Here is an 18,033-nt window from a genome sequence, read left to right on the forward strand (position 1 = left end):
GCCAGCCAGCTCTGGCTCATGTGCTCATGTGCTCATGTGTTCATGTGTGTGTGTGTGTGTGTGTGTGTGTGTGTGTGTGTGTGTGTGTGTGTGTGTGTGTGTGTGTGTGTGTGTGTGTACGTGTACGTGTACGTGTACGTACGTGTGTGTGTGTGTGTACGTATGTGTACGTGTGTAGCAGCAGGTGTAAACCAGAGAAAGCGATTCCTGCTGGGTGTCTGAAGACCGCTGGCTCTGATGATTTCCATTCACTTTGTCAAATCTCCCTCTCTCTGCGCCTCACATGTTCTCTGTTACTCCGTCACACACGCGCACGTGCACGCTTCTCATGTTCCGTGCTGACACTTGTAGTTTCCTACGTGTGCCATTCTTGATCTTTCTCTCTCCCTCTCTCTGACTCACCCCCGTCCCTCTCTACATATCTGTGTGCGTGAATCTGGCTGGAGTGATGACATATATAACTCGTGTGGGCAGTTATCGCGGCCGTCAGTCACATGGTTGTGACACATCTGTGTGTGTCTTGAGCGATTTGTTTGAGGTCACGCATGAGTACACACGCCCTCGGAGCATCACAAGGTTTTGCAGTAGCACAGGTCAGAGGGAGGATATTGGGAAGAGGGTATTTAAGTCAGGCTGCACGCGCATACACACACACACATACACACCTTTAAACACATTTGCACAACTGCACACACAGCAGCTCAGTCCTGTCGGGTAGCAACAAAGCTGGCTGTGCAAACAGCGAGCTGCTTGTTCGTTATCTTCCCAGGGTGTTTGTTTACTGAGCCACACAAGCTTTGCCTTGAGTCACAATGTGACGTGTCTGCTGTGTGTCTGTATAGATGTGTGTGTGTAGCTGCATGCACAACCTTGTGTCCTGTGGAGCCTTGTCTCTGCGCCTGTGTATCCTTACTTATCAACCAAGTTTTTAATTTACATGTCACCCACATCCTGAAGAATTCAATATGAGTGTGCTGCAAGGACAGTTGGGTTTGTCTCTCAAGGGCTCTTAAGCAAGACGCGTGGCGTTGACAAAACACACACCTTCTTTTGGAGGGATTGACTCTCCAGCTGCTATATAATCAGCATTCCTGCTCAGCACTATTTCTGGTTGATTTGGGTTTCCCTTGTTCCTGAATTCTTTGTGAATTTAAGAAATCTCACCAAAAGGTCAGTTTGGTTCGGAGCTTTCGATTGTATCACACAACCTTCTTCAGTATTGGAGTTTGCTTAGTTGTCGTGGAATTGTAGATACTCGAATTTCACTTTTTCGTCTCATCGATGTTGGCGTAATAGTTGAGACTGGAAATCAGAATCAGCATGTGCGACATTATAATTTGCCAGCACACTCTCTGAACATCTTTCCTTAATCAACATGTCACATCATGAGAAAATCCCTGCGATGCGTACTGCAGGAGATGCAGATGATTATCATGATGAAAAATATCTTGTGTCCTGTGTCATAGAAAAACATGTCTAGAATTAGATGTTCAAATGCATTTGGGAGACCTAATGCTGTTATTTTTAGAGTAGGTTGTCTCTGAGATGAGGGTGAGTGCAGTGGGTGGCGGATGACACGGGTTGCTCCCCATAACCCTCTGTAATCTAGCGTGCGTCATTAATGTTGGGACCACTGTGCCCGCCGCACATAATTACGGTTTCATTCCCCTCTGCTTCCCGAGCAGCGCAGGGGCCTCTGACACGGGAGGACTGTAATTAAAAACAAGGGGCTCTTCCTCCTCCTCCTCCTCCTCCGCTATTCCACATCCTGTCTCTTGCGAACTGAAATTCCTCAAATGCCTGTCTCTACACCTCACCTATATTTTATCTGAGATTACTTGACTCCATGCATTCCTTTAAACCCAATTTCTGAAGTTACTCTTTCCCTACACACACACACACACACACACACACACATGCGCAAGGGCTCACACACTCACAAATCTCAGTCTTTTTCCTCATAGCACCCTTCAGGTTCCTATCTTGCCATTTTCGTCTCTAACCATGAGGCAGCCCTCCCAATACACATATGATAAAACACACACACACACACACACACCCACACACACTTGAGATGACAATAGGCAGAGCTTGACATGGCCAGTGATGTCAGAGCTTCCCATAATAATAGACACTAATAGGTCTTAATGTTTGCCTCTGGGCCACGCTGTTACAGATCATGACGTTGAAATATGAAGGGTCTCTCTTCAGTTGATCACATACAGCCAGGGTGCCTTACACGTTGAAAACTTGGCTCTTGTATTCAATACCCACCCACCAGCACACATGTACACACGTACACACACACACACACACACACACACACACACGTAGAGATACAATACCACCGGGGGGCTCTCGTGATATTCATTTGAATTGTTTAAAATGCCTGCGTTAGAGCTTGCAAGCCTCAGGGTCTTTCTGGTGAGTAATTAATTTCCAGCATGTGGGGGTAGAGACCAGAGCTCGTGGGCCTGCCTCCCGGCTCCGGCTGTGTGTGTGCGTGTGTATGCGCGCACGCGTGTGCGTGCGTGTGTGTGTGTGTGTGTGTGAGAGAGAGAAAGAAAGAAAGAAAGCGAGGCTTTGCGCTGGCTCGGCTACTGCGTCGTAGCCTAGGGGAGGAGGGGTGGAGAGGGGGGGGGGCAGCACAGCGCAGAAAATCGATCCAGGGGCCGCGCTTCTCAGCCTCTTCCGGACGCAAGAGTCCTCCTCTCCGGGGAATTAGATAACGGCTTGTAAAAGCTCTCCACCGCCAGGCTCTCCCCCTCCTCGACTTTTAGCTGCTGCCGCATCTCTCTGTCTTCCTGCCTGCCTGCCTTGCTGCTTGTCCACGAGATATTGAATTCATCCCGTTCACATTACGACAAAGTATTGGCTTCCAGTTTAATTGGAATCCGCGTTTCTTCTCATAACTATGTGGTTATTGCGTATTATCAGCAGGTTAATATTTTATTAGGTTTTAATTGGCCTTTTGTTGTTTGCTTCAGTGCAGTGATCTCCCAGTTAAGACACCAACTCTGTTTGTACACGTGTGTGTTTTAGACACAGAAAAACGTGTGCGTATACAGTTTCTCCACATGGGTCAGCAGTCACTTTTCTCCCCTTCAGGTTTCCTTGGCTGAGGAGATCAAGCCGTTGAAGTGGTATCCCTCCGTTTACCTGCTGGTGTCTATCTTCCCCCTCATCAACAGGTAACACACACACACACACACACACACACACACACGGGTAGAGACACACCTGTACTGCACATAAACTCTGCGCTCTGTTGTTTTATTTGCATGTTGGCTTCACTCTGCTGTCTTATCTCTTCTCAACCCGTCACCCTCCTCCTCCCCCTCCTCCCTGCTCTGCCTTTCCCATCCCCTCTCTCTCTCCCTTATCTGAACTCTCACGAAGCTTTGCTCTCTCTGTAGCTGCACGAACAGTGAAGGAGATTTTTGTGTGTGCGTGTGTGTGTGTGTGCGTGCGTGCGCGTGTGTTGGAGGTATAGAGCATTTTATTGGCTTTTTTAAAACCTGGGCTTCATCGACTGAGGGTTGGTGGGAGGAGGCGAGTGGTCCAGTAAATGATAACCCTGGTGCTGTTATTACTCCTTCACTCCCTTCCCTACCTCTCTCTCTATCATTCTCTCTCTCTCTCTCTCTCTCTCTCTCCCTCCTTTCATTTGCCACTGCTCCCTGCGCCTCTCTCCCCCCCCCCCCCCCCGCCACGCTGAACCGGTGTGATTGACAGGTCAGGGTTACTAAGTGATTAGCTGCGGCGGCTCTGCTTGTCGCCACGGCGATGTAGGCGGAGACACAGGTCAATTACAGGGTCAACGTCTTTCAAAGGCTCCGCTCAAACACTGCGCCCCCACCCACCCACCCACCACCCTCTCTCCTTCCCCTCTCGCCCTCTCACCCTCTCCTCCTCCTCCTTCACCTCTCCATCCATTCAGCCCACCCCCACCCCCTCCTCCCTCCCGTGCCCCGGCTGTCGGCTGATGAAGATGACAAACTGCATCCTGTGCTAACCCCAAAACGCCCTCTCTTCCTTCCCTCCCTTTCTTCACCCCCTCTTTCCTTCCTTCCTTCCCTCCGTGAATGTCACTTTCTCTTCCCCTCTCCCTCTTTTACGCTCAAAAACGTCTTTCTCACAGCCCCCCCCCCTCCGCCTTATTTCCACTCTTCTTCGCTTGAGCTCTCCGTCTCTCTCCTTCTGTGTTTTTATGTCAGCTCCCCAGCTCCCCCCTCCTCTTCCTCCACCACTTTTCCTATCCTCTGCCACACAAAGCCCTCGCTCTCCCCCTCTCTCTCTCCCCCTCTTGAGCAAACAAGCTCTCGCTCGCTCACTCAGCTCCGCTCTGCCTTTCTCCAGAGAGCGAACGAGGAGAAAACGGGAATGAATTGCTCTCTCGTCGTCGTCCTCCACCACCACCTCCTCCTCCTCCTCCTCCTCCTCCCTCATTCAGCGGCGCTGGCTGTATACATCTCCGGCTCCTATTAATTTGTTAGCCTCCCCTCCATCTCACCCCTTCCTCTACTCACTCGCCTCCCTCGCTCCCTCCCCCATGGCTCATATCCTCCTCCGCCTTCTCTTCCTCCCCTCGTTCTCCATCTCTCCCTCCTTCCTTCCCTCCCCTCTGCTGAGTGCTGGAGTGTGTAAAGTGTTTGTCACGGTGCCGTGCCGATGTCGCTGTGCTCTGCCGTGTGGAAGCAGCGCACGGCAGACAGCCTTAGTGTGTGTTTTGCTGTACGCGTGAGTGTGTATGTGTGTGTGTGTAGGCGGGTGGTTGGCTTCGTGTCAAGGCGAATGTGCTGTCTCTGCTTGTTGCCGTGTGTGTGTGTGTGTGTGCGCGCGCGCGCACTTGTTTGTCTGCCTCGACTTGAGTGTGCGCTTTTGCGTGTCTGTCTATGAGTATTCCCGTGTGTTTGTATGTATGTATGTGTGTGTGTGTGAGTGTTTTTAATATTTTGTGTGTGTGTGCCTATCGTGTGTGTGTGTGTGTCTGAGTGGGGGATTATTTCTATCTGAGCTCCAAAGCCTCCTAAACAGGGCTTAGAGAGACGGCCCAGGGCAGCAGCTAAAGCCGTTGGGTAGAGCTCTCTCTCTCTCTCTCTCTCTCTCCCCCCCCTTCTCTCCCCCCTTCTCTCTCCCTGCCCTGATCCATTGCGTTAATACACAGACACTCCCACACACAAACACACTCTTGTTTTAGCCTTCATCTGCTACCACACACACACACACACACAAACGCACGCACACAGACAGTCACACGCCACACGCAATTTTAATCTGTTCCAAATGCACACTGGTAAATGTGTTAATTCGACACCAGCTGTTGCGAATTGGAATGGGAAAGCGCTCCTACTTTTCCTCGCCCGCGCTGTTACACACATGCATGCAGGAATCATTATACATCATTTTACCGTACACATCTCCACATCTCTCTTCCGCTCTCGCTCCCTCACTCACGTTCCCTCATTTGGCAACACAAAAGTAGCACCAGACACTCACACCTTAGCACTTATCCCTCCTCCTTCTCCTCCTCTTTCTGCTACTTCTTCTTCTCTCTCTCTCTTTCTCTCTCTCTGCCACTTAAATCTCTCCCTTCCTTGTGTTCATGTGTGTGTGTGTGTGTGTCTGTGTGTAACCGCTGCCCGGGCACGACTAGAGTTTTCACAGTCTGCTTCTCACATCGCCTCCCCTGTGTGCTTTATGGTGTGGGTGTGTGTTTGTTTACAAGGCTTGTCTAGATTCCTACTGTGCGTGCTTGTACGCCTGTTTGCATAAATAAACCCTCTCCTCGGAACCTAGCTGCCGATTTCTGCGGCGCTGCGCGGCTTGATGAGCAAGTGCTCCTCCTGGACAGCCTGCTCGTCTTTTACGAGGACTTTTTTCTCTCTCTTTTAACACCCTCCCCTTTTCCCTTTTGACACCAAGCGGCAAGAAACCGCCATCCCCATTTAGTGCCCTTTTTTTCCTGTTCTTTCAGGCTTTGTTTAGAAGCTCTAACCTCCAAAGCAAGACAGGAGAGCCAGTTGCCTTGGAGCAATCAACCTTATGTGCCTTGCAGAGGGGTGCTTCAGTGTGGATAGATTGGCCCTGGCGGCGGGGCTTGAACCAGTGATGTGTCTGTAACCTTGAGTTCACCCTGTCGCTCCAGGAGGCAGCTTGCATCCTCCTAGTTATTCTTGGTTTCCCTCGATGCTGCGTGTGGGTTTTGCAGTGTGTACAGGCCTATACGTGCTTGCAGGGGATTTTTTTGTATGGGCTCCCTACAGCGCCTAAGCCTCCTGCCTTTCTCTGGAGGAGATCTGATTTCCCTGCTCCAGGCGAGCAGCAAGAACAAGACAGCGTGTGCGTGCGTCTGTGTGTGCCTCAGTGTGTGCCTGTGCTTTTGTGTGTTTTGCGCACACACGCCCGCACGCGCAACCCGGGCCAGGCAGACCTTCCCCATCTCCGTTCTGCACTTTGAAAAACGAGGGAGGAAATCTCAGAGCAGCAGTTATTATTCATCCCTCAAAGAGAACGGGGAGGAGGCGGAGGTAGGGAGGGAGGGAGGGATGGATGGAGGGAGGAAGAAAGAAGAGAGCCAAACGGGAGGGATGAAGGAGGGGTGGAGGGGGGGATACATTAACTCTTATCTCACTGTATTCGGCTTTCTCCATCCCAGGATGCGCTCTTTCTCTTTCTCTCCCTCTCTCTCTCTCTCTCTCACACACACACTCCTGCTCTCTCCTTCCTTTCTACACTGCCTTCCTTCCGTTCCTCGCCTCCACGCCTCTCGGAATATCTTGCATTCAGCGCACATGGATGTGTGTTTGTGCCTGCGTGTGTGTAGGCTGGTGTGTGGTTTGTACTGTATAGCCTAATATCTTTTGTGGTGTATTTTGTTTACTTGAACAAGTGAGCTCCTCAGATGCTGAAAGGCAGTATGCAAGGTTCCAACTCTCATCTTTGTTTGTCTGCAAGCTTCTTTTTTTTTTTATTCATTTATCTCTTCACATTCAATTTACTGTATGAGAGTGGCAGCGTTGGCCTGTTTACTAAAATAAGTTTTGAACTTGATATAGCTTGCAGGTATTTGATGTTTTTTTTTTTTCAGATTCAGAGGCAAATGAAGGGGGGGGGGTCGCCAGCAAAGTCTGGATTAGCTCGATTTGAATATCATTTTGCACACTGTGAATTAGCACATTAAGAAAGCACCTCTCTGATTGTCACTTTTGATATTCTCACAATTTTGACATTTTCTTTACTGTTATTTACACACAGATAACAAACAATCCTCACAAATCAAAGATGCCCGTGGAGTGGGATGACCACGCCGATTGCCTGTGTGATAACTCAGCCACATATGGCTGTGCGGCCTAGATAATATTTGGTAGATATATGACCATGCCCACTTTGCATGCCCACGTGTGTGTGCCTTTGTATCTCAGTCAGTGATCGGTGTGTAACTGAAGACGTTGAGGCCAGTTGCTATTCGTCTCCCACTGAGCAGCAGCGACGCTCCGCTATTAATCCCTGTTTAGCGACACAGAGAGTTGGCCTACAGGGCTGTGTAAAGTGCAAACACACACACACACACACACATACACACACACACAGGACAGGCAGAGCTGGACATACACACACACAAGCACTGGGGCTCTTCAGTCATTATCGTAGTGGACATATATACGTATTTGCATGCATGTAAGAGAATATGCAGATACAAAATACTCATATATATATATATAAACACAGGCATATGCACATGCATAGATATACAAACATTAACACACATATACAGGCAAACAAACTATATACTAACCCATTAATCCCAATGGACATACATGTAAGCATGTACTCCGTTACAAATATACAAACTACATACAGGCACATATAGGCATATACGTACATTCATGCACAGACATATGGCACACACACGCAAATTGTAAAGGAGATTCTAGATAACCTCCCTCACAGACACTTGGGCACGTGCACACATTCACAGGCGTGTGCAAAAACAAACACACACACACACACGCACACACATACACACCCTGTTCCCCCTCCCTTTGCTCTTTCAGGCACGTCTTTAAATATTCATCACTCTGGCTGCTCTGAGAGTACCGTAAACGCTGCCTCACACTCCAGGGAATCGCTAAAGCCTACTCTATCATCTGCTCTCCCTCCCTCCCTCCTCTCTCTCTCTCTCTCTCGCTCTCTCTCTCTCTCTCTTACACATACACACACACGCGCGCACACATTTCTAGCCATAGCCACTCATAGGGATAAACTCGCGTGCACGAACACTCAAAGGCACAGCCAGTGGCATTGTCGCTGGACACACAGGCACACCAGCACATGAATCAGACGCAGGGAAACACATGCGCGCCGATGTACAATTAACAGATTTTGTGCGTGTGTGTGTGTGTCGCTGTGTTTACTGGCTGCTCCTAGCACAGAGGGCTGAGTGGTGTTGTGTTCCAGGAAACAGGATGTCTCTTTGTTTGGGTTTTATTCTGTTGGTGAACGTTAGCCGCTTCAGTCCCCAGGGTTTGTGTGTCCCTCTTTGTCTGTTAGTGTGTGTGTGTGTGTGTGTGTGTGTGTGTGTGTGTGTGTGTGTGTGTGTGTGTGTGTTTGTGTGTGTGCATGCACCCATGCAGGTGTGTGTCGGCATGCGCTCACATGTTTATATATATGTGTGTGTGTGTGTGGTTTGTTTCAGACCAACATGCCTGCCTGTTTGTGTGTTTCAGCCTGATTCCAGAAATATATGGTTAAATGCTGGCACAGCGGGTTGACAAGAAATGCGCGTGTGTGTGTGTGTGTGTTAGAGATTTTCCGATTCCATTTTTTCCTTACCAATACCAATTGCGGTACCTGAACTTGTGTATCGGTCGATGCGAGTATTGATCCAATACCAGTGCGTCAAAAAATAACAGTGATTCAGGTTAAACCCTTTGTAAAACATGAACAAATACAGGGGATGCCATAAAATCTTTTTTTTTTTTCTGTTGTAGCCTTCTGCCGCAAGCTGTCATACGCTGAGACTTATTTTCTAGAAAAACTTGTTTTATTTGTGTGTAAAAAAAATATAAAGTTTATCAGCAAATTACATAGTATCGGATCGGTGTGTAGACTCCGCCGATTCCCGATCCAGTATTATAGCAATATCGGAGGTCTTTCCGATACTAGCATCGGAATTGGAACTAACTAACTCTAGTGTGTGTGTGTATGTGTGTGTGTGGGTGTGGGTGTAAGAGGAGTCATCCCCTTAGCTGTGACAGTTATCCCCATTTTGACACCATGATCGAAGCAGAGTACATTCCAGTTTTCAATTGTAGTGCACATAGACACTCATGCAGAATGCAAATCATGGTTTATTTAGATACAGATATACCCAGTGGAACGAACGCTCACATATCCATAGAATACACCATAGTCCTGCAGCTTTATGCGCATTAGAGTGGCTGATCACATGCTGTCACTGAACAATGAAAGGCCTGTCCTCTGTCCTTAAAGGCCACCACACGTGTTGAGTAGACGAGTGAGCACCCAACAGAATCTATTGAACCAGTCGATCCACAGGTCAGATTTCCTCGTGAGTGAAAGGCCAGACATTGAGATTAAGTTCTTACACAAATTTGTTATCCACATCTTTGTTGATAGGATTTGGGTTGAATACGTGGGTTCCACTTTGTTAAAATTCAATTGAAGGTAATCGTGTACCAAAGCATCAAGAAGCATATTTAAACTTTAATGAACTGTGGCAGTTTACAGTTACTTTTTTTTCCTGGTGTGTGTTTGTGCAAACTGACCTTTCTCATTTGTCATTTCTCTAATTGGACCTTCATTTAATTTCAGATGCATTCAAATTGCCTTGATAAACCTTAAAACTTTCTGAAAACTATAGTTACACAGTGAGTTTCACCGCAGAATGTCATAGTTTTTTAAAATTCAAGACAGTATATAAATCCCCCTGTACTGCACCACAGTTGCAGTGATTTTGTCCCACCTATAATGTATTCTCAGAATTGAAGGTTAATATCACAGCGTCTCCTTAGCTTCAATAACTTGCCCATGTCTTGACACATTTTGACTGCAGCGAAACATTTGAGGGAGTTGGAAAAACTTGTGAATCACAAACTGTCCATACACAGAGCCGAGGGATTAGGCTTGTTTTGGCAAAATTATCCCTTTCAGTCAGAAAAAAGTTCAGATTTGCTGTCAGCAACAGCACAGCGGGCAGCACCAGGGCCTTGTTTTGGCACTTTGAAGCGTGTGATTCGTCTGGAGGGGAACATGAAAAAAAAAGAAAAAGTCAGGCAGTCAGAGAGAGGAGGAAGTGTGATCGGGGTCAGGATGACTTCTCTGTCTGGCCGCCCTCTACTCTCAGGAAGGAGTTCTCCTTCGAGCTGTTACAGTGTTTTTCAACCGCAGCTTTCAGGATGTGCGGCACAACAATTAGAGGCAGGCAAAAAGGTGAACTCTGATGGAGGCGGGAAGGGGAGTTGATGGCTGGAAAGTGGTATAGACTGGCAGGGTGAGATATTGGAAGGGATGGGGAGGGGCCAGTGGATGAGGGATTTTGCAGGGCTGAGGGTGAGGGAGAGACGGGTTCAAAGAGTGACTGACAGCAGGAAAGATGGAAGGTCTGAATAAGTGAACAAGGCTCAGAGACACTGCGCGACTGCTAATGATTGACTGTGTGCTTACAGGTGGGAGCAGATTTAGACTTAAAGCTACGTATGTCTGCGTCTGTGTGTGTCTGAGCGTGGGTGTGTTTTTATTGTTGTTGACCATTTGCTCCTGAGTCATACAGTGTACACAATATCATCTCTGTTGTCCAACACCAGTCAGTCAACTGTGAGACTCGCTTGACTACGCCGCACACACAAACCCCCGACAAACACACACACACACACACACACATACACATACAGCAGCTCAGCCAGGCATCGCCCGCAGCCACACTCTCCTTCCCACCACTGCCTCCCTCATTCATCTTTCATTAGCCCGGCTCACACAGGAGAAACAGCCCGCACCCCCTCCCTCCCTCCCTCCCTCCACCCCACCTCCACCTCCTCCACCACACGTCTCTCCATCTCTCTCTCTTTTCTCTCTATCTAACCCCCCCCCCCCTTCGTCTTATCTTGGTTTCTCTCGCACGTAATCTCTTTTGTTTGTCTCGCTCATGTCTTGCTGTCTGTCTTTTTGGATATCTCTCCTCCCTCTGCTTCTCTTCCTCACTTGCCGCCTCCTCTGCTTTTTAGTCTTTTCCATTCAGCCTCACTCCTTCAGCCCTTTCCCCTCCTCTCTCCTCCTCCTCTCCTCCTCCTCCTCTCCTCCTCCTCCTCCTCCTCCTCCTCCACTGCTCTCGGCCCTCGTTCCCCTTCACAGCCTCACTCTTGCACATTCTCACCTCTTTATCGTGTGCTCCTTTCCTCTTCCACTCTCCCTCTCTCCTTCCTGTGCAGTGCTGTTTCTCTGACACTCGTCTCAGCCCGGCCCCCCCACCTTCCTGTCTCTCTTTCTCTCTCTCTTGCCTGCTCTTTCTTTCTTCCTTTCATTTCGCTCTCCGTCTCTCCCTCGATGGAGGGGAAAGGCTCTTCGCCTCTAATTGCGGCTGTTCCGTTGCCATGGCGCGTGTTGCTCAGCGCTGTGAGGTGCTGTGTGTGTGTGTGTGTGTGTGTGTGTGTGTGTGTGTGTGTGTGTGTGTGTGTGTGTGTGTGTGTGTGTGTGTGTGTGTGTGTGTGTGTGTGTGTGTGTGTGTGTGTGTGAGAGTGCGAGTGCGTGTGCACGCGCGCGTGTGTGTATGTGTGGCAGGCAGATGATTGCTTGCTGCCAGCTCTCGTTTCCCGGACGCCGATCGCGTTTCTTTGCAGCAGCAGGGAAAAAAAAAAATGAGACGCCAGAAATAGCCCCCCTTCACACAGACCCACTCACTCTCACCGCTGCGCTGTCAGAGAAACACACACACGTAGGCAGACGCACACACAAACACACACATCCACTGCATTTCCTCTCCACCTGACATCCTCAATGCATATGACCTAGGTTATACTTTATGTACACACCTCTATGCACATGTACAGGTGAGCTGTGTGTTTATGTACGTCTGCATGTGTCCGACTTTCTCTGTGTGCATGTATGTGTGTGTGTGTGTGTGTGTGTTTCCTGCATCTCTAAGGAGGTTGTGTGGGGAGTCCTGATTTATTTCACCTTTAATGGGAAGTGAAATGAATGTGAGCAGCAGCTGGTCTGGTCCTTGGAGATACAGCGGTAGGCTAACCCAGAAAACAGGCAGCGCCACTCTGAAATGGTCGTTACTCCGACAAGCGCCAGGACACTCCACTAGCTGCACTGTTGGCTTTATTTTAAGCAGCGTTCGGGCATTTAGTTGACACCCTTACTCAGATTGACTTACAGCAGGTAGGTTCTCATTACAGGTTTGCCTTCAATCCTTGGCCAACCCAACTTGTGGTTTTCTTCCTGTCACAACTTTTCAAAGGGTTGTTGGAAGGTAAATGGAAAGAGATTAATGGCAAATAAACCTTGCAACCTCACGTTGCAAAAGAGGATAAAAGAGGATTATAACCAGATTTGTGGACGAATCTCCATAATCATCTTCTGTGCTGTTCAGCTGTAGTTCTCACTGGGGTTTAAAGGGAAGAAAAAGGAAAAAAACAGCTAATTTCTGTACTTGCTTAGTTAAATAAAGTTAAAGCGCCTCTAACATGTAATTTAAAGGTGCTGAATTTTTGACATTTACAGAAGGAACTAAACATTTCCATCCAAAGTCATGTCAGTATATTTGATCAATTAATTCCTTCTGTCATTCTGTCATGTGTGGTCTACTTCCTTAATCCGTCTGAAAGCACAATAACCAATCACTTCTAACCCCTACATATAAAGAGTCAGCAGATTCTTGTTACCTTTGTGCGGGTTCATTCATAACAGAGGAAGTCAAGTCGACATCGTTCCACCTCACAGTTTTAATTACTTAATCAACTATGAGCACCCGGTAGTCTCATTCTGTTGGAGAAAATGGCTTAAATGTTGGAGAAATTACATTTGGACGCACAGGTGCAGATGAGGAAGAGCTGGTGCTGAATTGGTCACGCGGGCACACTTTGGCTCCAGTAAACACGATGCAGGCTAAGACAAAGCCTAACGTAGACGCTGTCGGAAAGCCGCTGCTGCTTCAAGAGGAAACAAGCCATTTGTTCCATCACCTGAAACATTACCATTCCTTACAATATAATGAGCGCATAGACAAGAAAGGGCTAAAACACAAAACCCACAATGGACACTGGCCTATTGCACAAATGTTTGCTAAAGACACCATGTAAATAAAAATGTGCTGCGAACAGAATAGAAGCCATAAATGTGTTATGTAAATCTTTTTTATAATATTTTTTTCCTTTCATAGTTGCAAGAGTTGGGAAACAGAGCCAGTTATTGTTATTGTTCACTACAAAAAGAAGTTTAAAAAAAAAAAAAAGAAGTCCTCTACAAAGAAAATATTGATCACAGATCTATTTAAAAGATACATTGTTATAAAATAAAATGCGACAGATAATCATAATGTGATTTTTGGTGACGCCTCTCTCTAAATAATAGCATTAAATAAATCATCAAAATGAATTGCTATCCTTTTGTATGACTACGCCCAAAAACACCAACAGCAATGCTCAAATGATTGGCAGTTTTTCTTCAATTTAGCCCAAATTTCTCATAATTCAACTTAGTTTGAGTCACAGACACGATGTTGGTACACAGGTGCTTTTCTTTTCTTAGATTTTGTTTGGATAAATATGTTGAAAGCAAAGGATTTTAGTCATAGGACATCTGGATCTTAACTTATCAGAGAAGAAAGCCAGGCAAATGTTTGGCAGCTCAGCTCCCAGCCCCTACAAGACGTCCTGTGTCCGAACAGTGTCGTTGAATCACTGGATTTTAATGTGAAACTGCTTTGTTCTTCGTTTCTACCCTGTTTTAATCCCCTCGTCCGTTGGTTATGGAGAGGAGGACACCTCTGTGGATAATTCGGCTGCCGGTAAAAACCTCCTGAACATCTGGATCATAAATTATCAGAGAAGCAATCAGAAACAAAAGGTTAACAGCAATCAGCGTCAGCAAAACACAGACTTTTAGTGTGAAACTGCTTTATTCAGTGTTTTTACCAGTTGTAATCACATGGTCTGTTTGACTTGAAGAGGAAGAGACCTCTGCAGATAATTCGGCTCCCACCAAAAACCTCCTGAATGACTGACACTGAATGACTCCAAACATAGAAGTTGCCAGCGTAGCTAAAGCTTCATTTGTTGTCCAAAAGCTTTGCAAAACATCTATATGATCCCACACAGTCGGGGGGAAATGTTCCTTCAGTATGACAAACACTGGCACCGTAGTTTCTTTTGAGTCAATCCCACATTATCCTTGTGCCATTAATAGTAGCAAACCTAAGATACCTAAGATCCGCAGATGAAAATAGTTCCCATCAAATACACTATGTACTCCAAACTGCTTTTCCCTTGTTTTAGAAAAACTTGGACTTCAAAAAAAAAAAGTAATGAAACTATATCTTTAGCTACCTTTTTCAACATTTACGCTTGTTTTTTCAGGGGCACGCGTGGTGCTCATCCAGTGATCATAATATTGGCAACACTGTTGTAAAGCGATTAAGGAGGAGACTGGAGCAGTGCTGTTACTGAAGATTTCACCAAAATCATTATCCTTTCAAATAACTGGAGACAGGTTTCAGCCCCTGACAGTCGAACGGAGATTGAGTGACTGTAGTGTCTCACGTAACTCCTTGTAACCACAACACAACAGTGGGGTTTTTTTTCCCCCCAAATGGCTGATTTTGTTTTTTTTTTCCTTCCCTGCGGGGCACAAGTAGGTTGAGGATGACTCTCCAGACCCTGAGGTCAACCACTGTGGCCACTTAGTTTACTCTGAACACCCAACCCAGGAACACCGCACATGCGAACAATGCTGTGAGCAGTGCGCGGTTTGATTCTCTCGCTAATAGATCAATAAAAGACATTAGCGGCGGGCTAACCCGGCGAGCAGCACTAATACAGGGTTAATCCAGGGTTAATGGCTGAGCAGCATCATTCTCCGAGGCAGCCATTAGTTCGCAGCCACACCACACAATATCAGGTTCTCCTCCTAGTCATGCCCCAGGCTCCCAGAGAGATAGGCACATGGAGGGGAGAATTGAAAAGAAGAGAAGATCACCCTCATGAGTCAAGATGAAAATGAGATATCCAGACAGATGAAACCCAATGCAAAGAAATGGGAGAGATATTGGGGAAGGGGGATGTGTAGGGAACGTGCACGGAATGAAAAAGGAGGAGGAAGATGGGTCGGTGAAATTGTGGTCAGGAGAAGCGGGAAACTGAGATGAGAGAAAGGGGAGAGAAGGAGAGGAAGGGAGTTGAGCGCTACACTTCTCCCTGTCCTTGTAAAGTGCTGCGTGCTGTCGAAGCGGCAGCCAAGAATGTGTCAGCCCAGCCGTCTCACGCTGCCTAATGGGCTCTTAAACGCTGATATAAAGCTCTCTCGCTCTTTCACCCTCCCCTTTTCCTCTCTCTCTCCCTCTCTTTTCCTGCCTCCGCCGCTTGCTCTCATTACCTCTCGTTCTCACCCTGTCCCTCACTCTGTCACTCACTTGTCCTCTCCCTCTCTTTCTGTTGCTCTGTCCATCAATCCCTCTCTCTGTCTGTTGCCATCTCTCTTCTCCCTCTGACTTCTCCTTCAATTACTCCATCCTCCCCTCTGACGCTCTCTTGCAAGTTGTCTCTTTATTTACATTTTTTTTTTTTTATGGATGAACTCAACACTTCTGCCTCTCTCTCTCTTTGTCTCTCTCTCTCTCTCCCTCCCTCCCACCAGGCTCCATAATGCCTTCTACCCACAGGATCCATCCTTCTCCCTCACCCTGTTGCACGTCCTGTCGGCACCACTCCATGGCTTGGCCAATGCGTTTGTCTTTGGCCTGGATAGGGATTGGTGGAGCCTACTGAGCCCTACTGGCATGCAGGTACAGTGAATACAGACATGTATATCTATAGCCCCATTCAGACATGTTAATAATACATATAATTATCATACTTTTTTTCTAGTATAAAATGGACCTTAGCATGTTAACATTTACTACTTAGCACTAAACCCAGAGTACAGCTGAGGATGATGGGAATGTCAACAGTTTTGCAAGTATTTCCTCATTAATCAAAATATTGAAGCAGTTAAAATTTTGATGTGATGGTAGCGCTGTTTGAAAAAGTCAGGGGTTCACCAAAGTTGCTACACTTCATCCTGAGGTGGACGCCAATGTCTGCTCCAAAACACAGGGGGGATCCATATTCTGAGGACATGGACGTCATAGAGTTTCAAGGCAATCAATCAATCAAGGCAGTAGTTGTTGAGATGTTTCTGTATGGATCCAAGTAGTAAACTGACCGACCACCACTGCCATCCCCAAAGCTTTGTAGCACTGCTGAAAAAAACCCAGCACTTTAACAAACAGATACAGCCAGCACTGTAACAGTTTCTTCGTCTGAAAAGGCTTTTGTAAACCTCTGAATTCCATCTCTCCATCTGTCCTCTGCTACGTACTGTTGTTTACTCCTTTCAGGGTCACAGGTGGCTGAAGCCTATCCCAGAATTCTGTGGGTGAAAGGCTTATGACTGAATGATTTTTGTTTGTGTGCATGCGTGCGTGTGTGTGTGCGTGTGTGTGTGTGTGTGTTCAGTTCCTGCATGCTTGAAATATAGTAGAATATTTTCAATTGTGGCTATGCTTGTGTGAGGGAGGATGTCAGTTGTCAGCTAAAGTAGAAGCATATTTAGAGACAAATGTCTTACAAGGACTTATGCAAAGCTTTTCTGTGAAATAACTCCAGCATACTAACACTACTAATATTGGACACTCAGTGTTTTAGGTTCCATAAGACTCTCTAAATTAGGTCTGTCAAATCAGGTTAGAAAGTAATGCAAGTATTGGGGGAGATTGGCGCCTTGGGAGACTTAACCACTCCATGTTTAGACAAAATCAAAGAATCATCCATGTGTCCTTGGTGGATCATTTCTTAGTGGGCTTATTGCCAACTCTTTTGTGTGCAGTCCACTTAATCTGAATTAACCATCTTTATCATTATCAAGGAATTACAATTTCAACATCATGTCTCTGACCAAACTCATACACCATATTCATAGAAATGGTAGAACCAGATTTCCTCAGTTAAAATGAAAAAGATTCACTTATAAGAGCAGATAGACAGACAACACAGTCGTGTAGTGAAAAGGTTGTGTGTGACGATGCAGAAACTGAATTTTGAAAAGCCACCAATCTCAGTTCCTGGTGAAGTAATCGTTGAGTCATTGAGGTTTATTAACGACCTTGTGATGCTCTCAGCTGATATAAGTGTAATTACTTAATATTAGTTCCGAAAATCACAGCACAGGTCATAAATGGATCAATATAGAAGATTTCATCATCATTTCTTTAAAAACTGTGTGTTTACACCTCTTTATTTGTTTATTTAGTAAAATAGTCCAAACTTTTCAAACATATACTTATTTATATACTGGACACATTTCAGTCGGTTTGATTTCCAGCTCAAAACAGGATTAGTAACAATAGGAAGTCAGATGAAGAAATAAAACAGAGCTAGTCTGTTAAGAGTTTACAGAAATTTTCAGAAAATCTGAAAAAGAAAATGCACCCAACACGCATTGAAGATGCGTTTGAGATCCAGTCACTCAGACCAGGCGTTTACCAGTGTGAAAGCAAATGTTTCCTGGGCCGCATTGAAGGACCACCAACTCACTGACGTCGTCTGCCACAGTCGAATTAGTCCCGCCGCAGTTTCATAATGAACTAAAAATAATTTCCTATATGAAATCGCTAAAACCATATCCCTTTGTAGAGCTGTGCGCAGCGCATTGATTCACTGAACCCCTCCTTCCCCACTCTCTCTAAGCCGGTGGTGGCGCTAATTCTCCAGTCGTGTCCCATTAAACGAATGCAGAAGAAGAGGGCACAACAAG

General features: G+C 46.6%; 1 protein-coding gene across 1 annotated transcript in view; it reads left to right on the plus strand.

Moving 5' to 3' along the window:
* The window catches only part of si:dkey-100n23.5 (cyclic AMP receptor-like protein A), a 49,689-nt gene that overhangs the window by 24,055 nt on the left and 7,601 nt on the right, over nt 1-18,033 (plus strand). Inside the window, exons 11-12 of the mRNA XM_056389948.1 lie at nt 3,109-3,191; nt 15,877-16,024. Coding sequence (XP_056245923.1) covers nt 3,109-3,191; nt 15,877-16,024 — 231 coding nt within the window. The remainder of the gene's footprint in view (nt 1-3,108; nt 3,192-15,876; nt 16,025-18,033) is intronic.

This window comes from Seriola aureovittata, chromosome 11, assembly GCF_021018895.1.
Source record: "Seriola aureovittata isolate HTS-2021-v1 ecotype China chromosome 11, ASM2101889v1, whole genome shotgun sequence".
Lineage (NCBI taxonomy): Eukaryota > Metazoa > Chordata > Actinopteri > Carangiformes > Carangidae > Seriola > Seriola aureovittata.